Source organism: Chiloscyllium plagiosum, unplaced genomic scaffold, assembly GCF_037043375.1.
Source record: "Chiloscyllium plagiosum isolate Xiang-an unplaced genomic scaffold, Cpla_swu_hap1 HiC_scaffold_19, whole genome shotgun sequence".
In the NCBI taxonomy this organism is placed as follows: domain Eukaryota; kingdom Metazoa; phylum Chordata; class Chondrichthyes; order Orectolobiformes; family Hemiscylliidae; genus Chiloscyllium; species Chiloscyllium plagiosum.
In genome coordinates, this window is record NW_028270157.1 from 45,226,252 (window position 1) to 45,241,124 (window position 14,873).

Sequence of the window (14,873 nt, forward strand, 5' to 3'; positions counted from 1 at the left end):
TATCCTCTTTCTTGACCATCAGCCATAAGGAACCTTATCACAAGCCTCGCTAAAGTCCATGTAGACCACATTAAACGTATTACCCTCATCAGGATTCCTGGTTACTTCCTCAAAAGATTCAATCATATTTATTAGGATATGACCTTCGCTCAGCAAGTCCATGCTAACTATCTGTGATTAATCTGTGGGTCTTCAAATGCAGATTTATTCTGTCCCTCAGAATTATTTCTAATAACTTCCCCACAATTGAGGTTAAACAGATAGTTAAGGCAGCTAAATTGTTCAGCACCATAACCTCTATGTTCATTTCTTTTAATACTTCACACTCCTCCTCCCTGATATCTATGTGTGTGTTATTCTTTTTCATTGTGAAGACCATTACAAAGTATTCATTAAAAACTGTGTTCGCATCTTCTGGTCCAAGCAGACGTTACCTGTATGGGTCGTACCTTTTCTCTGGTTATTCTTTTGCTTTTTATATATTTTTTATAAATCCTTCAGGTTTTCTTTTTTTCTAGCTAGCTTTCCTTTTTAAGTTTCCCCTGTAGTTTTTATTTCTCTCGAGGGACTCTACCATATTGACCCCTCAGTATTTTCCATGAGCTTCCTTTTTTTAAAAAAAAAATCAGCCTTCCTGTTCCTTTATATCCAGAGTGATCTGGTCTTAGTCCTACCCATTGTCTTTACAAAACATTTTTGCCAAGTGCCCTTGCCATTTCCTCCTTGAAGGCCTTCCACTGCTCTGACCGTTTTAGCTACAAGTAGCTATTCCTGATCCATTTCAGACAAATTGTATCTTAAATTCTAAACTGGGAAAAAGCTTTTTTATTCCCAGCCTATCCTTCTCCTTTTCCATAACCATCCTAAATGTATTTGAGTTATGGTTACTATCTCCAAAATACACCCTCACTGATGCACTTTCTACCTGCCCAAGCTAATTTCCTCATTAGGTCTAGAGCTGCCCTCTTCCTTGTGGGGCTTATTATGTGTTGGCTAAAAGAAAAATTCTCCTGAATGCAATTTAAGTATTTTACTCCCTCCCTATATTGTGCACTAAAAGTATTCCAGTTCATATTTGTGTAGTTAAAATCTCCTATTACTGCATTATTTCTCTTACACCTCTGAAATTTGTTTACACATTTATTCCTGTGTCCCTCCTTGATTGTTTTGGGACCTATAATACATATTCAACAGCTTGTTTGCCCATTTCTATTGTTTATTTCTACCCATATGGTCTAAATTTGATGATCTTTTCAAGGTATCACCCCTCCTTACTGCATTAATCAATTTCTTAATCAATATTGTGATCCCCTCACTTCCCACCCTCTCTGCGCTTACACTTTGTGAAAACCTATTTAATTAGTTCTACAATTTCCACCACCATCCCTAACCCCATTCCCTGCTCCCACTCCTAATCCCCCTCATATCTTTCCCCAGAGCTGTACCAAGTTGAATTTTCAATGATTGGCTTAAAGTTCTCCATCTGTGCATCAATTGTAACAATGGGGAAGCACACACAAATACTTACACACTTGCAAATGGCGCATTGTTATGGAGTCAAGCAAGCCTCCCTATCAAAATTAATATTGTGGTTTATGTTCATTTCTCTTTGTAGATCCTGGCTGTCTTAATAGTGTGGTGTCTGAGACCTTTGTCCGTTTCTTTGTGGAAATAGTCGGTCACTACTCTTTGTACATGACTTCCAATGAGAAAGACGAAAGATTATTCCTTTGGGAGGCATTTCGCAAGTCTATCACGTCAAAAAGTGTCCGACGGTTTCTGGAGGTTTTCATGGAAACACAGATGTTTGGTGGATTCATTCAAGATCGAGAACTAAGAAAACTCGGGGTGAAAGGTGAAAATACTAGTCATAATATTGCCGCTTCTTCCCTCCTCCCTTTCACCCCCTCTCTCACAACTTTGTCAAACTCATTCATGTATTTTGTCAGTTAACCATGTCACATATAAGAATAAATAATATCATAATATACAAATGCTGGCCTTATGGAAACATTTAATAAAATGTATTCCGTTCCCCCCTCAGACTGTCTGAAATAAAGCATGATGTGGAGGCACCAGTATTGAACTGGGGTGTACAAAGTTAAAAATCGCACAACAGGTTTATTTGGAAGTACAGGCTTTCAGATCGCTGCTCCTTCAGGTAGCTGTGGAGCAGAATCATAAAACACAGAATTTATAGCAAAAGATCACTGTGTCGCGCAACTGAAGCGATATATTGAATGATGGGCATTTCAACAGTTTCCTCATTTCCCCTTCTCCCACCTCATCCTAGTTTCTAACCTCCAGCAACACGGTCCCCTGACTTGTCCGGACTTGTCTGACCTGCCCAGCTCCTTTTCCACCTATCCACTCCACCCTCTCCTCCCTGACCTATCACCTTCATCTCCTTCCCCACTGACCTATTGTACTCTATGCTACTCTATCCCCACCCCCACCCTCCTCTAGCTTATCTCTCCACGCTTCAGGCTCTCTGCCTTTATTCCTGATGAAGGGCTTTTGCCCGAAACGTCGATTTTGCCTGTCCTCGGATGCTGCCTGAATTGCTGTGCTCTTCCAGCACCACTGATCCAGAACAACGCAGAGTGGCTGAGCAGAGGTTGAGAGCCAAGTTTGGTACCCATGGGGATGGCCTCAACTGGGACATTGGGTACATGTCACTCTACAGGTGACCCCACTACACTGTACACTCTCACCCATTCTCTCTCCCTCTCTCTCTCTTTCTCTCACACACACCCTCTCACAGGCTTATCCTCCATCACACACACACTTTACCAAGCTTTCACACATGCAAACACACTCTCTCTCTCATGTATGCACACACACATATAAGTATACACATATACATATAATTTGTATTTGCAGATACATTCTATTTTGCTCAAAAATGCACAATCTGCAGGCAGTCATTACATGTAATATTTTGCAAGTTCTACTTTGGAAATAGAGCCATGTGGCACGGTGGTTGGCAGTATTGCCTCAAAGCACCAGGGGCCTGGGTTTGATTCCAGCCTTGGGTGACTATCTGTGTGGAGTTTGCACATTCTCCCCATGTCTGTGTGGGTTTCCTCTGGGTGCTCCGGTTTACTCCCACAATCCAACAATGTGCAGGTCAGGTAAATTGGCCATTCTAAATTGCCCATAGTGTTAGGTGCATTAGTCAGGGGTAGGTATAGGGTAGGGGAATAGGTCTGGATGGGTTACTCTTTGGAGTTTGTGTGAATTTGTTGAGTCAAATGGCCTGTTTCCACATTGTAGGGAATATAATCTCATCAAACCAGTTTGACTCAAGATTGGGCTACAGACAGACTCTGACCTCATATCTTTAAGGCATTGTCTGAGCTGAGATGTTACCTTTTGTTATAAAACCTAATGTTATCTTGAGAAGTGACTTAAAAGACGTTCTGGGATTTACATATTAATGAACTGAAACCTGCATTCTAAAAGGTGAAAGACTTAACAATCCAGGTTTGTTCAATATATCACTGTATGACACTAATCTTTTGCTATGAATTCTGTGTCTTATGATCTTGTACTGCACAACCACCTGATGAAAGCTAGTGCTTCCAAATAAAGTTTTTGGTGATCTTGCAGCTCCTTTACAAAGGGTTTGATGGGGTCAAGGGTTTTTATGGCTGGTTAGAGGTGGGAAGACTGTACTCAGTACTCAGAACTGATATGATTCTGCCAATGGCCAGGTTTCTGAGTTAAGAAGGTCGTGTTCAATGAATCATTCAAATGTAACTTACCCTTAACATACTGGTTTAACAGAGTAACCAAGAAGAGGCCTTGGGTGGGCAATAACACCAATTCTATTGAATATTTATTATATGGGCTTGCCTTTAGTATGTTCATCACAACCTAGCTTTCAGTTATTATTAGATAAATGTTATCTGTGACATATCCTACATGTCTATGTAGAAAATAGAGAAGCAAGAAAAGATAGAAGGAAGTGGGTGTATTGCAGCACTTGTGTTGAGATGCGTGCTCTGACATGTTAGTCCTATTTTTCCTAATGTACCCATTCCTTATGTAAATATTTTTTATCGCCTGCAGGGTTATTTGAGGTCAGAGCACAGGACTATCTTGAATCTCTCCCTGGGAGTGAACAAAGAGGGATGAACCGATTTCTTAGAGGCCTAGGTAAATGCATTTTCATTCGCTTTCAAAATAGGACTTGGATCAATTTCTTTCAGTCATTTATGATCTTCACACTTTGTGGTTTACCAACTGTCTGTGTCAATAGTTTATGTTTCATTTCTTGCATAACTAGATATTAGCTTTTTTTTGTCTGTTTGATGTTCATACTTTCAATGTTGTGAAAGTTAACCAAATGTTTGTCTATTTCTAGGAAGTAAAATGAAATTCCTTCACAAGAAGTAAAACTAATCATTTGAAAGGCATCTTAATGCGAAAGAAGGCTAAATCTAGCAGAGTCACTTTTTCTTTGATTTGATGGATCATTGATTTTAGATTGTCATTACAGCAATATGTGTTGAAGAGAAAAGGGAGACTGTTGCTTCAAAGCTGTGCTCGATCTAATGTGAAAGCCTTGAGGGGGAATAAAACCCAGTTCCATTGAATATTTATTATTTAGACTTGCATGAAGTCTGCCTTGTCTCTGTTTGGCTTTCACTTCTCATTGGATAAAGATTACCTGCAGGGTGTCACACCCTATAATCTGTAGAAGAGTTGGAGAAACAAGCAAAGGATGGAGAAAGTACTATTTGGGAGTGGTCTACGGTAAAACAGGCATGGAACATGCTGGAAGATGAAGGAAGAGGAAAGAAAAAGTAGACATTTGTGAATTAAAAAAGACTGACTTCAGACACTTTTTTAAAAAAACTTGGTTTTGAACTCTACTGTCAATACTCAGGAGCCACAATCTTTGTCCTTTCCAGTTTAGCATGATACACCAGAAATATAACTGCACCACAATGTTTGAAAAGTATGTCATTTTCTGTGTAACACATTGTCAAATGAGAGAATACTGGGTTTAAGATTGTAATATGATTTTACTGTCAGGAGTTTGGCATGAACAATGTGATTTGATCAGTACAATCTTGTACTGTACATAATGTGCATTTGTGCTGGTCAGTGAGGGAGAGACTAGAAGCGTTCGGTAAAGACTTTGCTTGATAATGGGACCAATATGCTGAGGGATGAGGTGCACAATGCATGGAATGAAGCCAGAGGTCCAAGTATCTTATCACAATGTATAGTATTGTCAAACTTCAGAACCACTTGACTGTATCAATATACTGTCTATTGTCCGAATTGCATGTCTTTGTAGCATTCAAAATTGAATTATTATTGACACCATAAGTTGATAGAAAACTGTATTTTGAGGAGCTCTTGGTTTTGGAGAGTATAAGGGAATATCCAATTTCATTTCATTGGAAATAAGCCTTCTTTGTTTACTCTTAATGAATATCTGCCCATATTTGAGGTAATGGTAAATATGAAAATGTTACCGCTCATCTTCTAGACAAAATCCAGCAACTATCCATATCCAAAGGCTTATAATATTTTTTTAAATTCAGCTCGTTATCTGTGTGCTGTTAAACACAAACTAGCAAGATGGGTCTGCAAGAGTTTCTTTCTGTAGTGGTCTCACTCAGCCTTGACTGTATGCAGATAATTAGATTACGATACTCTTGAGCAGGATTCAGTGTGCTGCAGATCTTTTAGCAACAAGATTTATGCTGTAGATTGCAAAGTACAAAAAGATCAAATTTAGCAATAAATCACAAACAGCTGGCTTGCAGTAGAAGAGAGTAATTATAAATTGATCAGTTTGCAATTTTTTGCATCTTACCTATGGACCTTCAACACCATGAACGGTTGTAACACAGTTCTCTTCAGAGATCTGCACTTTTTCTAGCAAGCATACATACATCTGAAAAATCAGCAGTGTCCAGCAATGACTGCATGTTGCTAGGCTGATTTTTCAAGCTTACAGAGTTAGACTGACAACTAGTGCAGGAAGAGATTTAACAATACAGAGAATATTTACAAAAGGCTGAGAGTGAATCATAAAGTAACTATGCACATTAAAATAGGTTTCACATAAAAGGGCACTGATGTTTTAACCACTGTAATGTAGCTTATACTCTAGTTTAACATAGACAAATTATAATACCAGCATGATCACTAGGAGGCTCTTAGTTTAGATATTCCTAGCAAAAAGAAATTCCAGAATGCTAGTCTTTTAGAAGCACTCCAACAGCTGAATAAGTCAGTTCAGTATTTACTTTGGATGTGCTCAACTTTGATTAGCAGAATGTGAACAAATACCCTATGGAACAAATCCTTGGTGATGGATCAGTCAAATCTGGAATCCAGATTTTTCTCTCGTCCCTCTGTCATCTGTCATTCCTCAGCAGAGAGGATATTCAAATGAGTAGCGTGCTGCCAGTCAATGCTACTCTTTAACTAGCCTTTAGAAATTGCACAATAATGACAACATGGATGTCACTTCCAATCTCTATTACCTTCCCAGTTCTGTGAGAGAAGTGCTTCAATCACAGTCAACTCTTTCTCTGCAGTCAGCTGAGATTAGGATCTCACTTTGTCAAGAGTATCAGATATACGTCCAATTCAGATTACTTTGGAATTGTGCTTTCGTGGGTCAACATCCTCCATTACTCTGTATATGATACTTCAGTGAGCAGAGATTCAGGTGCTGAGATAAACATTGAATTGACTCCATTTGGTGCAAGGTTTCATTTTTAAAGTAGGCTTGTGGTATTTTTTTCTAATTTTGCTAACTTTTGTAGTCAAAAACTTCATGAGAAAATCTTGTCCTTGAGCACTATTCAATCTCTTGATTTAGATCAAGCACCTCTCTGCTGAAGTACTCCATTGCAGGATCAATTATTGGGTGCAGTGTACTGAAGTAAAAGACAAAATGGAACTGTGACAGCAATAAGGTGACTGGAGGGAGATATAAAGAGAGTCAGATGTTTAAGGCAAATGATTAATATGAAAGTGTGTACATGCACATGTCCACAATATGTTGCTTACATTGTGACATAATGTTTTGTCTTATAATTGGGAATGGGATTTTTGAAACCTAATTCAAAGGAGAGGATGGTCCAAACTGAATGGAGTCCACTTAAAACATGCTCCCTGTCACTTCTATTTCCTATAGCTAGAGTATAACACTATAAAAGTTGGGATCGTATCATGTAACTTAAAGAAAATTCTATTTATTTCAGTGATCTGATTAACCAAAGTCTGTTGTTTGTAATTTGTCAAATTAATTTTGTTGGGTATGGATGGTCAATTAAAAAAACATTTTAAAATGCATTAAATGGAAAGGCAAATCTCCACAGAGTTTGCACTGATATGGTTTCTTTTATAACCTCAGGGTATTCCACCTCGTGAAGTATTTCCTGAAATGTGGTTACTGTTGTAATGTGGAAATGCTGGTAATCAATTAACAAGGCCCCATAAACACCAATGTGACAAATGGCCATACAATCAGTTTTAGTAGTGTTGGGACATAGGTTTGCCTGGACAAAGTAGTTGTTTGCGACAATAAAAACATTGTACACCAGAGTGCTGCAAAAAAGTCACTGAATTTTGGAAACATGCATGGTATCAGAATTGAATAATTTGTTATCTTAAAACAAAGCAAGAAATACTTGAGGACTTTTTATTCAATGCAAATGAAGTATATGCTTTCCAGCAGGAAAGAAATTTGTTTCAATATCCTGGCTTGTGATGTTTCTAAGCTCTTCCATTCTCTTTGATCCAGAGACTTTTTTTCTCCACCTATTTCCTCTTCATTTCCAGATTAACGTTTCAAATATTTTGTAATGGAGAACCGTGGTGTATTCTAGGGAATTGAACCAAGTCCAGCAATTTCCAATAATTTGCTGAATTGTTCTTCATATAGCACTCTATGTTTGATTGTACAAACACTGCTTATAACAGGCAGGTTGATTTGAATGTGGTCAATGTATTAGCAATAACAAGCATTGCAGGGAAAGATACTTATGAGAAAATCTTTAAATATGCTGTGAATGTTTCTGTCCATGTCTCTGGCATTTTGGTTTTAAGTTTTAGGCAAGTTTTAATGGACATTAACAAAATACATTTCCCAAAGTATAAACTTTCTAAAACAAATTACACAAAAGCAAAGAATAACTGGGAAATAAAGCTGTTAATTTTCATACATTTTTTGTGACTGTCACAGATGTCAGTAGGTTTTGAATGTCCCTGCAAAGATACTCTAGCATAATCACTCTTAATCATCTGCTTTAAAGATGTTGCCATATAAAAGTTAAAATACCAACAAAGTTCTCTTTGTGTCTGTTATGAATTCAGAAAAACAATCTCCCCATTAGATTGGCTGTTTTATTAGGTATGAACCTCAAGTCATTAGTTATGTAGCAGTATTCCTAATGAAATATAAACTAGTGACAGCCTTGCTTAAGCTGTACAAGATAAAAGGAGCACAAAAGACATTATAAGCAGCAACGTAGAAATCAATGTTAATGCACAGTTAATTTTTGCCAATACAAGAATTGGATGGTTTTATGTGTTGAGGATTGTACATGTTTTCAACATCTGATATTGCTTGATGTCAGAAATAAATAGCCATGGCTGAAGCAGGTATCTATGTTTCCTATCAATCATCTTGAAGCACTGTTTAGGCCAAACAGTTGGTAGGTGTGGTTGTCAAGGGTCCTAAGGGGTGCAGGAAGGTGTAGTTGGCAGAGATCGAGGGGTCAGTTTAATAGAAACGTTTGCTGGGTAAATATTATGCCTAAGTGAGTTGGAACCCTCTGAATTCTCCAATTTTAACAAACTCGGGGGTCCCATACATTGGGGAATCATTGGAAAATTAAAAACTCTGGACAATTCAGAGTCAGCTGCTAGGCTGCTCCAACAACTCTCTGGCCATCAGAATATCTGGGCTATTGTTGTTAATGGATAGAGTTTGCAAGTAAGATTCCAACAGGTGGAATATCTTCCTGTTAACAAAGCTAGGCAGACACTGATTTAGGTATCTATGATCTGCAAGTTGCCTTGTTGCCCCACACTCAAATTATCATTATGTCTTTGATGTAAAAACCTGAAGAGCAAATACCTGTAGGCCTAAATACCTCTGCATGAACAAAATATTAATAAAGAAGGTATTAGCCCAGTAGAAAGAAAGATTAACCAAGTACATAGGAACGGAATAGGCCATTCAGCCCCTTGAGCCTGTAATCAAGGCTGATATGTGGCCTAATTCCATATTTCTACCTTTGACTCATATCCTTGAATACCTTAAGTGCTGGAAAGCAAGATGTAAGAATGGTTTGTTATTTTTTATCTCTATCCAAATGCAAGAAGTCACTTGTGGATGGGTGTACTGACTCCAACAGTAACCACACAGTAGGACAGAGTATACAAGAAGAAATAGTAGGATCTTGTCAGCAAAGTCTGGTAATTGTCATGAAGTTTTTAAAATCTATATATAGACTGGAAACATCAGACTGGCAAAAAGGTTAGCCGAGATAAGGCTTTCATTGAATGTTTTTCAGGACAGTTTCTTAGAATAGCACATTCGAGAGCCAAGCAGAGAGCAGGCTCTACAAGATCTGACTGTGCACAAGTTACAATTAATTCATAACCTCATTGTGAAGGCATTCCTAGGTGCAGCTAAGTATAACAGGCATAAATTTTACATTTAGTTCTAATATTTTAAACTTTAAACAACACATTTTGGACAGCAAAGTGACAGACATTTAAGAATATACAGAATAGATTTGTTCCAACAAGGAAAGGCTGCAAACACAGAATCATTCTCTATGGTCAACTAGAAATGTTAAAGATGGTATCAAACTTAAAGCAAAAGCAGAGTGGCAAGAATTATAAGGAAAACTTTTGGGTACAAAAGAAAATAAGCAAGAAATATAAAAACAAATATTAAGAGTTTCTATACATATTTGAAAAAGAAAGGAGGTGCTAAAGTGAACATATAGAAAATGATTCTGGACATAATGCAAAATACCTGTTTAATTCATCTGCCAGTTTATTTTTCATCTCTCTTCACAGTAGAGTATTCTAGTAACATTCTAGAAACAGCTGTAAATCAGGAAATGAAAGGGAGAGAGGAATTCAAGATCATATAATTACTGTGGATAAGTACTGATCAAATTGTTGGAGCTACAGGCTGATAGGTCCCAAAACAAGTACTTAGTAAGATAGTTGATATATTGGGTATAATTTTCCAAAATTCTAGAAATACATTACAAGTTCCATTAAATTGGAAATTACTGAACATAACTCCTTTAGTCAAAAAAAACTGAAAACAAGAAATTGCAGGTTACAATGGTTTAACATTTGTCACAGGCAACTTGTTAGAAGCCATTATTAAAGGCGTTATGACAGGCACTTAAAAACATTCAAGGTAATCAGGCAGAGTCAACATGACTTTGTGAAAGGAAAATTATGTTTAACTAATTTGAAGTAGTTCTTTGAGGGAATAACATATGCCAAGGATGAGAAAAGAAACTGGTGGACCTACTATATTTATTTCCAGAAGGCATTTGATTAGGTGCCATATCAAGAGTTATTGTGGCTAAAAGATTGGCTAGCCAACAGGAAACAGTTGGCATAAACAAATCATTTTCTGGTGGGCAAGATGTAATGAGTACTGTGACATGGGGAATCAGTGCTGGGGCCCCTACACTTTATAATTTTATATAAATTATAATTTACAATTTGCTGATAACACAAAGAAATATAGGGAAGTAAGTTGAAAGAGGACATCCAAAGCTACAAAGGTGTACAAATAGGTTAAGTGGGTAAAGATATGGCAAATGGAGTATAACAGAAGAAAATGTGAAATTGTAAGGGATGGATAACATTGTGGATTAATTAGATCAACCTATGATCTCATTGAATGACACAGCAGGATTGAGGGGCTAAGTGGCCTACTCCTGCTTCTAATTTGTATATTTGTATAAATGATCACAAAATCATCAGAAACAAGAAGCATGATCCTTCTTCCTCGTGATATCAACCTCTGAACCAGTAACCCAGTAATTACTTTGGATGATACAGTGACATTTTGAAAGTCTTCTTCCTAGCCTTACAGATTTTGGCTAAGAGTTGATAAATGAATACTCTGGGCAGTGTTTTCCTGCCATTTCTACAACAGGAAGAGAAATAATTGGGCTGGTTGACTCAAGGAAAATACCTGCCCCTTCCTGTTACCTCTGCAATAATGTGCAGGGCAGGAGTGTGAATTGTCATCTTCACCACACTAAAACAGATTAAAGCCCTTAACTGGTCAATTTGCAACCATTTAAAGGCCTCAACATACCACCAGCCTGATTATCCATTTCCAGAAGGCGACAAAGGAGGCATCTTTTCTGTCAGGCTTAGGGGTACTTCACTTTGTCATAATCTGGTCAAATGAATGAATGGAGAGATAGGAAGACGGGCACTGAAAGTCACCCCTGTTCTGATGCCTGATCCCTCAACCCACCTCTCCCAAATCATGTCTGCCTTCCTGAAAAATCACTGATTTTTTTTTTGCCAGTCCCAACCTTCAATGCTGCTGTACAGACTGCAGTCCAGGTCTTAGCTGCTGCTCCCGGTGGCTGCCAGTTTTGGGCTGGTCAGCAGTTTGAGAAGGAATGGGACATTTGTGCAGGAGCCTAACTAACTGGCTTTCCCATGGGTAGGGGCAGGGGGTCTTGCTCTGAATAACACTTATACTTTAAAAAAACGGCTGATGTATCTCAGCCTTTGCTGCTTTTAATCTGGCTGCTAGAACGTATGCAAGAATGCTGCTCGTACCTCTCCCCAGGCAGCCTCATTGAAGGACAACTGTGACACTCTTAAACTGGCATTCTGCTACAGAACATTAACTTGCACACAGGAACAATTAGGATTTTTTTTTCACCAGAGAGATTTTCAGAGGTACAGAATCTGACTTTACAGAAATTCAGTTACAGATTCCCTCCCTCCCTCCACACCCATAATATGTGATTCTTACAGGTCAGTCAATCCCATTTACAAAACTGTTTTCGCACATACAAAGATATTATTAAACAACCTTTGTTTACACAAATTTATAGTGAAATAATAGTCAGTTATGAAATAATCAGTGTCATCACAAACACAGTACTAACAGATAAACTCATTCAAACATTTGGTATATTTTAGCCCACGTCCTGCTTTGGTCATTTAACATCTAAAATAGGAAAATACTGTGGATGCTGGAAATTTTAAATGCAAACAGAAGATGCCGGAAATATCTAGCAGGTCAGGGAACATGTGGAAGGAGATCTTACCTGATAACTATTTCCAGCACTTTCCATTTTAATTAACATTTACTAACTGGCAAAAGTGTAAAATTATTTTTCTCTGTTCAATTCATATAAGTGACAATAACACAAGCATTATACTAGCCAGTGTTCATGTAATGTTTAACTATCAGCTTGTTTAGGTGTTGTAAAAGATCTCTATGAAAATTAACAAGCTCTGACAAATATTCAGAATATTCAAAAAGTACCACAAAAACTAATTTCATTTGTTGTTTGTGGAACCTTACTCTATAACATTGAAATTCATATCTACACAAGAGAAGTGATCACTTTTCAAGAATAATTCATTAACTGCAAGGTGTTTCAAAGCATTCTGAAAATGTGAGCAGCATTGCTAATGCAGATTCCTTTTATATAAACAATAAGCTCTTCAGACAGACACTAAAGAATGGATTACTACCTACTGCAGCTTTGTATAACTGACTGATTATAGTTCCCGATTTCAAAATCTCGATTCTGTTGCATTTCCTTCTTCGTAAGGGTCAGTTTTGCAGAGACTAGATGCCTGTTCAAGAAGGTGGAATAAAAATTGACACTAGCAGGAAACTCATCTAATCCAGTAAAACAGGCTTCCAAACAACAGCAGCTTTTGAAAAATATCTGCAAGATCATTCCATAGTCTCAGGTAATATTGGGCAGTGTTGATTTGGAAAATACAAGTTTTTTTAAAATCAGTGTCCTCTTGCACTCCAAACCTCCAACTTCTTGTCATCTTACAAATCCAAGAATGTCAAAACAAAATATGTGCTTCTGAACATAACATTAGATTCGGCAAAATTAAAAGGATAATCGAAGACTTTTAAGGATGTATTGAGTGAACAGGTAAAATCAGCTGAGGGATATTGAACGTTGCGTGTTAGCAACTACTGCAGCTGTTGCTTTTTGATAGAGTCACAGAAAAACCTGAGTTTTCGAGGAAGTAGTTTCACATCCACAGAGACAGCTTCATAGTCTTCGTTATCTATACTGAAGAAACCTTGCGTTCCCTGAGAAGAAAAAGCGAAAATACTTCAGTCATTCAGAATGGATCCAACTCTCTTGTAAAAGAAATGAGCAGGATATGCTTTAATCAATACACTCCAAGATACAATCTCATTTGTATATTTCAGCCATCCAGCAATGGTCAATGCCAGACATTTTGAAGTTTTTCTTTATGGAGATGATTCAAGAGATTACTATCTTCTGATGTCTGATTGGCAGTTGAGCTATTATGAAAAGAAAAGACTTCAGTAAATTAAAATTTGAGAGAAATAATGGCAGTTAGGTTTCAACCTGTGAGAGGTCAATGGAATGTGAAAGATCGTGAGAATATGAGGCTGAGATGTTGTTAGGCATTATATTTCTACCACTCCGTCCATTTCCATATATCATCAAAACTGTTACTAGTGAGGAGTAAGGCTTAATGCTATTGGGAGTTCAGGTTAATACTCACTACATTCTTGAAGTGAGATAAAGATGTGAATACACAGAACACACCTTATACCTTTTCATTTGTTAAAAAGTATGGGTCGAAAAGTGAGACCTTACCTGGGGTAGCTGTAGTTTACAGAAACTGGCTTGGAGAACTTGGCTGCCTTCAGGACACATCAGTGGATCTGATAACTTCCGAGTCCTGTTAATGGTCAAGCAAGAAATTTGTGCAATCAGCCAAAACACCAACTGATAGACAGCTACATAATTTCTCACCTTATAACTTGTATGGAACAAAATGGGATAGTTTCTGATTCATTGTAAAATCATTGCCAAAAGTCACAAGATTTACAAGGTAAACTGTATGCGACTGAATACTGTGATTTTTTTACAAAAGGAGATGGAAATATGTTTTTTTCTAATTTTCCTTACTATTTTGGAACCATGCTTGATTTTACTGGCCTCTTTCTAACCAATGACAGACCACCTTTCTAGGTATTCTTGACAAATCTATAGGTCCACTTTACATAATTTATTGCTTCCAGCAAAATTATGGATTAAGAAATTTCACATTCACATATGGCAAAATAATGTGCAATTTCTTTAAATTTTAAACTCTTGACACTTTGTTTTAAGTATGGTAAAGGATGATGCGAATTCAGATGCAAATTGAACTCTATTTTATATTTCTATCAATATCTCTGATTTCCATTGCACTCTGTTTCGTTCTGTCCTGGCTGTTTGTTTAAATTATTTAATTATGTGCAGATGATGGGTTCTATTTAATTAAACAGGAACCACTGCTTAAATGGAAAACATTTAAGTAGTTGCTCCTTTCTACTTTTCATCTAATGCTACATTTATTCTTTCATGCAGTGGAGTGAACGAGTTGATAACATTGTTCAGGATGAGGTGAGAAATGGAGGATGATTTACTTACATTGTTAGCTCTCAAGTATCTCAGCTCCTATGCCCCTGTGTTATGGGAAAATGCCCACCAAATACTGATGTGAAATTCTCAAAAAATTGATGTAGCAGTGATTTGCCACTGGTACATATTACCACACATTCTCCACACTGAGTTTTGCAAAAGAATCGGAAGCCAGGTTAT

General features: G+C 37.4%; 2 protein-coding genes across 5 annotated transcripts in view; one reads left to right on the forward strand and one right to left on the reverse strand.

Moving 5' to 3' along the window:
- The window catches only part of LOC122559606 (DENN domain-containing protein 2A), a 148,218-nt gene extending 139,582 nt beyond the window's left edge, over positions 1–8,636 (forward strand). For all 3 annotated transcript variants that reach the window (XM_043709382.2, XM_043709381.2, XM_087997286.1), the window contains exons 18-20: positions 1,616–1,855; positions 4,075–4,161; positions 4,370–8,636. In XM_043709382.2, coding sequence (XP_043565317.1) covers positions 1,616–1,855; positions 4,075–4,161; positions 4,370–4,401 — 359 coding nt within the window. In that variant the 3' untranslated portion in view covers positions 4,402–8,636. The remainder of the gene's footprint in view (positions 1–1,615; positions 1,856–4,074; positions 4,162–4,369) is intronic.
- A 1,390-nt stretch (positions 8,637–10,026) lies between these two features.
- The window catches only part of agk (acylglycerol kinase), a 49,922-nt gene continuing 45,075 nt past the window's right edge, over positions 10,027–14,873 (reverse strand). For both annotated transcript variants that reach the window (XM_043709388.2, XM_087997287.1), the window contains 2 exons: positions 13,881–13,965; positions 10,027–13,339 (listed from right to left, as the gene is read on the reverse strand). In XM_043709388.2, coding sequence (XP_043565323.1) covers positions 13,217–13,339; positions 13,881–13,965 — 208 coding nt within the window. In that variant the 3' untranslated portion in view covers positions 10,027–13,216. The remainder of the gene's footprint in view (positions 13,340–13,880; positions 13,966–14,873) is intronic.